At 41.0% G+C, this 7,592-nt stretch overlaps 1 protein-coding gene across 1 annotated transcript; it reads left to right on the top strand.

Moving 5' to 3' along the window:
* Window positions 1–819: 819 nt before the first annotated feature.
* tmem53 (transmembrane protein 53) lies at window positions 820–3,639 on the top strand. Its single transcript, XM_085806013.1, has 3 exons — window positions 820–1,059; window positions 1,250–1,353; window positions 2,094–3,639. The coding sequence occupies exons 1-3, from the start codon at window positions 1,005–1,007 to the stop codon at window positions 2,793–2,795; spliced, it is 861 nt and encodes a 286-aa protein (XP_085662139.1). The 5' UTR covers window positions 820–1,004; the 3' UTR covers window positions 2,796–3,639.
* The last annotated feature ends 3,953 nt before the right edge of the window (window positions 3,640–7,592 follow it).

Consider the following 7,592-nt stretch of genomic DNA (forward strand, 5'->3'; position numbering starts at 1 on the left):
AAGCATATAACTGCAGATCACCGCTTTTCAAAGAAGAAAAGACAGATACTTCGGCACTTTTTACCACTTGAAAATGATTAAAGGGCCATTGCAACACATAAATTGCAGTCTTACACCTGCCAAAAATTGATTCCAGCTCCTGGTGTTGCACAGAATACAGTTTTGCCTCAAAACCTGCAATATAGGCTACCTATGTGTTGCAATGGCCTTGGCTTGTACTAGCCTACTATTTTTTTTAAGTGGTAAAAAGGACTGGTTAAGGTCAGATCTTCCAAATATAACTCTGGTGAGTGACATTACACACAACAGGAGTTGCGTAGGCCACTCATTTTTCAAGTAGGCTAGTAAAAAGTAGGGTACTAGCCTATGTAGCTATGGTCAAATCCTTAAAATGTGAGTCTGTTGAGTGACATAGGCCTACATAAAGTCATTTTGGGGCAGAAAACCCCTTTCATTACACATCAGGAGCTGCAGCTGGAATCAATTTTTGGCAGGTGTAAGACTGCAATATAGCTATGCATTGCAATGGTCCTTTTTAGGCCTACACATTTTTCAAGTGGTAAAAAGTACTGGTATATCGCTGCTAAATAAATGGTAAAATTTTCTAAATTCTCTGGTGAGTGACATAAAGTCATTTTGTGGCAAATGTCTTTACACTCCAACTAAAGGAGCAACACACAGACATGCTTTTGTTTCTCATTAAAGATTGTTAAACCAATATCGTTTAAGAATTCATTACTTCCATGGCAACGAGAGAAACCTTATCCACCAGTGGACACGAGGGGGCGGTAATGTGACATTAACTCGACACCGCTGACCAACACAAAGAAGAAGAAGTGCTCCGGTAGAGAAGAAGGGCGGTAGTGACAGTGACAGTCCACCGACCTGTCCGTGCTGCTGCTGGGTCTGTAGGTTCGTATCCATCCTCTATCCCAACAGAACCAATGAACCAAACACTGACACCAGCGGACGACAGCAACTGATAACCCTCGCGAACAACAGACATGGCAGACGACGAAATAGACTACAACATCGTGTTTCCAGATGCAGGGACGTCGGGTGAGCATCAGTTCATTGTACTGTGCCTTCACGCTTCAGTTTCCCCCCCCGATTAGCGTGCATGCTAACATTGTAAAAGTGTGTGTAAGCTGTGGGGAAACCGCGCTAACTCGGTTGTTAGCTTAGTATATGCTCGTCAACTGTGGCAGCTCAGCTAACGCCCTGGATTTATGGTGTGTGTTGTTTTCAGAGAGACACTGGCAGGGGACAAAGGAGCCGGTTGTGATCCTGTTGGGCTGGGCTGGCTGCAAAGACAAGCACCTCTCCAAGTACAGCTCCATCTACAATGAACAGGTGAAGCTAAACAGCAAAGCTTGTCTACTATTTCCTTTCCATTGCATCCTATGATAACATCACAGTGTTAACCCGAGACAAGAGTCAAGACCAAGACCATTACTCTATTCACTCTTATATAAATCAATCAATATTTAATTGAAATGAAATAAGGATCGAACAGAATAAAGGGATAGTTCAGCATTTTGGTAAATTGGCCCATTGCCACAATCCCTATAGCAGTAGGTTTGTTACCTTTAATTGTCGGTGCAAGCTATTTTTAGAACGGTGGAGCAGAGCCGTGAGCTGCTCAGAGCCATGCTACGGAGGCTCATGGGACTTCTTGGTTTCATCAAACTAATCAAATACACAATCCAACAACTCCAAAACGCTCTGGTGGACAAGTTGTGACCTGCACATTCATCACACCATGAGGTAATAACAGAACGTTACGAGACAGAGTTGTTCTCGAGGTAAATTAATGCAAAACCGCTGATTCCTGTCGAGGGCAGTTTTCGGTAAGCAGTCTCTACATTTGACTCGAAAACAACTCTGTCTCGTAACGTTACATTAATATTTCATAGCGTGGTGTGCAGGTCAAAACTTGTCCACCAGAGCTTTTTGGAGTTGTTGGATTGTGTATTTGACACAAGACCTTGAAAATGTGGTCTCAAGTCTCAATTACTAAAACGTTAACAGAAACTATGCAAACCCATCTCCACCTCTTTCATTCATTTTTTCATTGCTTTCTTCACTTTTAGGGATGTGTCACCATCCGCTACACTGCTCCCTTGAAGACCGTCTTCATCTCAGAGTCGTTTGGCTACAAGGAGCTGAGCAGCACAGCCCTGAAGCTGCTGGAGATCCTCTATGACTATGAGGTGGAGAACAGCCCTGTTTTCTTTCATGTATTCAGTAATGGTGGCTTCATGCTCTACCGGTACATTGTAGAGTTGTTGCACAGTGAGAAACAGTTCAGCTCCCTTTGTGTAATTGGGGCTGTAGTGGACAGTGCCCCAGGTAGTGGGAATGTCAGAGGGGCCCTGCGCGCACTTACGGCCACTTTAGGGCCAAAAATAAGCCCTTTATTAAGGTACCTGCTCTTGGCGCTTTTTGCGGTTACCGTTTTCCTGCTGCGAATTGTGCTGTACCCTCTGACAAAATACATTCACAAGAACCACTATGATGCAGTGCAGGATAGACCGCCCACATGGCCTCATTACTACCTGTACTCCAAAGCTGACCAAGTGATCAGGCACAGGGACATTGAGGTCTTCGTGGAGGCCTTGAAGCAAAAAAGCGTCCCCGTGGACATTTTTGATTTTGCCTCCAGTCCCCATGTCGGTCATTTCCGGGATTTTCCCGAACAGTACACTCTGAAGTGTCGCGATTTCTTGGTTGCTTGCATGAAGGATTCAGAAAAGACTGAGATGAAGAAGAGACACCGGATTCAAAACCAGTGAAACCTAAAGAGAGACTCCCACAGGATTTTTTGCAAAGGTGTTAACCGGATTTCTCAAGCAGTGAAGAAATCAAAATTTTTCCACAGTGGCTAAAAAAAGATCGGCCAAAACGTGAGGCTGACATTTTTTTTTGTCAAGACAGCCGGAGTTAGAGCTCAACTCGTTCAAGATCCTGGCAAAGTTTCTCCATGTGTGGGATGGTTCCAGAGACGTGGTTTTGGGTCTGCTGTCCTTAGTCCATGTCCAGAAAACCAGCCATATGAAACACTGTAACTCACATGTCCTTGGCACAAAGGCATAACCCTGCCTCCTCAACAGTCATGCACCACTTGTAAAAAACAAAATAACAATACAAACAATTGCTATACACTGGAAATTTGGTACTTATTCCTTTAGGGTGATTTGAATGGTATTTAATATTGCTGTAAAATGTGATGAATTGTAGACTAGTAGTAGTGAATCTAAACTGATGAGACTGGTTATTGGAAAATAATAATCTGTATCTTCTATCTATTTATAAAATCTGAAATGTATTTATGGTTTTAATAATTAAAATGAAATCACAAGGTGCTTGAAATGAAGGCAGCAATGAACCACTAAAAGCATGAATCACATATGTTCTCTTTGAATAAAAAAGGATGTCCAAATTGTTGCCTTAAGCAGGAAATGCAATCTGATGTATTTATTTTGGTCCAGAAATTGTAGAATTGCCAATCCTAAATATGTGATTCATGAAATTGAATTAGCTAAATGGAAATGTTAATTGACAATGAATGTATATGTCCAACACTACCTGTTCTTTTTAACTGATGTGCCTTCAATAAATCAGAATGCTCATGGACAAGTATGTCATGCCTAGTTATTTTTCACAATGCTTGTGTTTTAATTCCATTAAAACACATTGAGCTGTGTAATCCCTCATTATTCTTCACTCCAGATGCAGCAGGGGAGTGGTTGGCACCACTGGTTCTGATCTAGTAAAAACAAAAGCTGTGTTGTAATGCTGACAAAAGGGTTTGCATTGCTGTCAGTCATTATGTCTGTTGTCTCAGGACCCAATGAATTAACACTGCCTGGTTTTGCAATTCATTTCTTCTTTTTTCTTTTTTAAATTTTATTTATTTAATGGAAATGACATACAAATTGTATTTATATAGCACTAAAAGACCTGTGACAGTCGTCCAAAGTGCTTCACAGAGCAGAGACAGAAACAAAAAAACAATGCATGTACAAGAGACAAGAAAACATGCATACCATCACACAATCTCACACACAAATGCATATAGAACATATGCGCATACACACACATACGTGCACGGCTATAGTAGTCATAAACAACAGTGCAAGATTATGAGGGACTGACAACACACTGACCAAAAAACAAAACAAAAACCTGATGACATAAAACAAGCAGGACCAAACAGGACAAAAAAAAAACGAATGTAAACATCCAAAATTGTCAGCTGTGTGTGTGTAGGTGTGTAGGTGTGTGTGTGTGAGAGAGAGAGGGAATGTGTTTGACCTTTGTTCATGTGTGATATTGAGCAGTGACCTCTCTCTACATTGCATAGCATAAGATATTTGTTCTACAACTTCCAAAGATTATTTGCTCTATTGGGCTAAAAGTGCACTGTTGATGTATTATGTACAGGTGTGCTGTAGAACTGGTTTGTCATGATTCTTTCCTGTCCTCATCAGCAGTATAAATAGCAGGACTTCAGGATTATATATATGTAATAAAATTCGTCTTTGAGGCAGCTTACGGAAAGGGAGACATCACGAGAAGGTGTCTCTGTGATGTCGTACCCAAAGGCAGATAAAAATCCAGCCATTTCCCCTCGACTCTCATCATGAGACGTCAGAGACTGTTTGAAGAGCCTGGCTCTGGATCAGTCCAGCAGGGATGGTTATTGAATGTCTACGACATGTCAGGTTTTGACATTTGGAAAGAGCGTGCGGTTGGCATTTGTCTGTGCACCAGGCATGGCCCTGGCACTTCATGTATCATGTAGAGCTGCTGGGAGGAAAGAGAGAAAGAGGAAAGTTTACATATCAGTAGAGACAGATGAACATCGCTTACTGGAGTGCACATGAGACCAGCTTCTCTGATCCTGCTGCATTGTTTCAGTGACACAGGAAGTCCTCACAGTTTGTTCTGTTTATTATGAATCAAAGACTCTCAGAGGCTGTTATTCTGGATTTGGCCCTTTCTATTGATTTACAACAAGGAAACACCTGTCAGAGACAAGTCTGCAAGATATGATGTCACGTCAGAATAATATAAAATACCTAGATCCTTTAATATAATATCGCAGTAAAATTCTTATGTCATCCAGAAGATATATTTCTCTTTTTTCCTTTACATATGCATTATATAATTATGTAAACAGTACTAATTTCTTAATGGGATGAGTTAAATTAAGTAGTTTATGTTGTCAGTTTGATTTATGTCAGTAGTTCCCATTATGTGACCATAGGCCCATTGGTGTGCCACTAATGTATTTCAAATGGGCTGAAAAACTTTCTGTCTTCAAATCAAATGATGAAGTAAATGAAGGGAAACGTTGTTTAGTTAATTGCTAAATGCTATAATACACCATATATCTGACTTCAGACTGAATGCTGAAAAAGCATTATTGGGAAAATAATAGAATAACAAAATGCTAATAGTAAAAATAGTTAATATTGTAATCTGGGTGGCACCATGATGCGGTGGTTAGCACTGTTGCTCACTCTCAGCAAGAAGTTTCTGGGTTTGATTCCTGGGCCTGGGGTCTTTCCGTGTGGCGTTGCATGTCCTCTTCGTGCCTGTGTGTGTTCACTCTGGGGTCTCCAGCTTCCTCCCACACTTATGGGGGCGGGACTAGATAAGCTTTTGCTTCTCCCGCTTTCCCTTTCGGCCATGTGTTTGACATGCCCAAAATAAACAAATTGATTGATTGATTGAGTTGAGTGGCGACTTACAATTGATTGTAGGTGTGTGTGAGGTTGTTCATCTCTATGCCAACCCTTTGATCAGTCACACCTGTGTTGTGTAAGTTTGCAGGAATCTAAAAGTTGATATGTTAATCAAGAGGAGAAGCAGGTCTTCTTCATCTAACGTTGGTTAAGTCTTTACCTTATAAATAAATGTTGGCTAAGTGAAATAACTAGTTTTGCATGTACTATATTTTTGGTATTATATTATGTTAAGGTGTGTGGTAGGGATTTGCACGGTGGCCCTGAGGTGCAAATCACAACAGCAAATCAGAAAACACAACAACAAAACAGAAAACACAACGGCAAATTTGTTTGTTTGTTTTCTGATTTACGGTTGTGTTTTCTCTTTTGCTTTTGTGTTTTCTGATTTTCCGTTGTGTTTAGTAATTTGTCGTTGTGTTTTCTCTTTTGTTGTTGTGTTTTCTGATTTGCTGTTGTGATTTGCAGCTCAGGGCCACCGTGGATTTGTCTTGAGGGTCTTTTGAGCTACCAAGGAAGAAGAAAACAGGTCATTACATGGTAAATAAAATGTAATTGGTGAATGAGGTTGGCTTCATAACATAAGTAAAGAAATAGAGAGCAATGTGAAGAAACAATGGGCACTCACTTTGGAAAATTTGTTGAGAAACTGCAAACAATATCCATGAGGCAAATACAATATCGGATTGACATTTGATCTGCACAGTGACGCTAATATTCCTGAAGAGGGCAGCATTGACTCACAGTTCCCATCATGCAACATTTCATTGAGGCCTCAACTGTGCATCGAGCCAGCTCCGATCAGCTCCAGCAGTGGGTGTGTTACTCTGGGCTCCTGAGGGATAAAGGCTGTGAAACGTTACCTGTAGAAGCTGCTTCCTGCATTGCTTTGAATTAGGAAAAGAGGAAAAACAAATAACTCCTGCAGGTCAACAGCAACATTAGTTTCATTAGATCCCTCTTTCTTCTCTTGTAATTTTTCTGATTACAGATAATAAAATAAATAGAAACCAAAGCGTCGTATTGAATTCAAAGACTAGCCTTCTAGGTTCAGGGTGGGAGATAAAGACGGGAAAAGATAGAAACAGAGAATGGATGGATGGGAGAGAAAACGTCATAACACCCCCCCTCTCAGAAACGCACTGAAAGAAGAAATTACCCCATGGAAGTTAATGAAGTCTCACAAGTTGATGAGGGGAAAATTGCAGAGAAGAGGGGTCAGCGCTTTCTCTTTAGCCTTTCCCTCTTCCGCGGAAAATGGCTGCGGTCAAGATCCATACTTTTAGAGGACGCTGAGCACTCCAACGCAGGGATGGAGGGAGAGAGATGGGGGGCGGGGGCACCAAGATTAATGGTATTAAGTGGTAGCACTTGGCAATGCGGTAACATATCGTCTATGTTCTCTATTCCACACTGATAGTTTCATAGACCTTGGCTTTACACATTGACTTTTAGCTGTGATTTACAGGATTCAAATAATCCAGGTGGCGTTTTATCATCGCAAGGCCCACGAACGCCTTCAGCCCGGAGTCACATCAGTGCCAGCTTTATCAGAAAATACAATCAACTCCTTAAAAAAGGTTAATGTTTCCCTTCTCCACTTTGGATTGCTGGTTATCATACATAAGCCCACAAACTGAATATTTCTTTTTTAAAGAAATCTGTTTATACTTTTCTTCCCCCCATCGGTTTAATGTCAGTAAAAATGGAAGGAATGTTTGTATTTATGTACATGTTGACATTTTGGATGCTACCCTCTCAACTCGCTTTCTAGATCATTGGGTGGGCATGTGCAGTATTTTATCTGACAGACGCACACATACACACATAGACGGACGC

The sequence above is a fragment of the Trachurus japonicus genome, chromosome 17 (assembly GCF_045865225.1).
Source record: "Trachurus japonicus isolate A0001 chromosome 17, Traja_1.0".
NCBI classification, from domain to species: Eukaryota; Metazoa; Chordata; class Actinopteri; order Carangiformes; family Carangidae; genus Trachurus; species Trachurus japonicus.

Bases quoted from the DNA above. Each gene is read 5' to 3' on its own strand.
- tmem53 (XM_085806013.1), top strand. From the start codon at position 1,005: ATGGCAGACGACGAAATAGACTACAACATCGTGTTTCCAGATGCAGGG. The intron at 1,060-1,249 runs GTGAGCATCAGT...TGTTGTTTTCAG, and splicing joins TCCAGATGCAGGGACGTCGG to AGAGACACTGGCAGGGGACA. The intron at 1,354-2,093 runs GTGAAGCTAAAC...CTTCACTTTTAG, and splicing joins GCTCCATCTACAATGAACAG to GGATGTGTCACCATCCGCTA.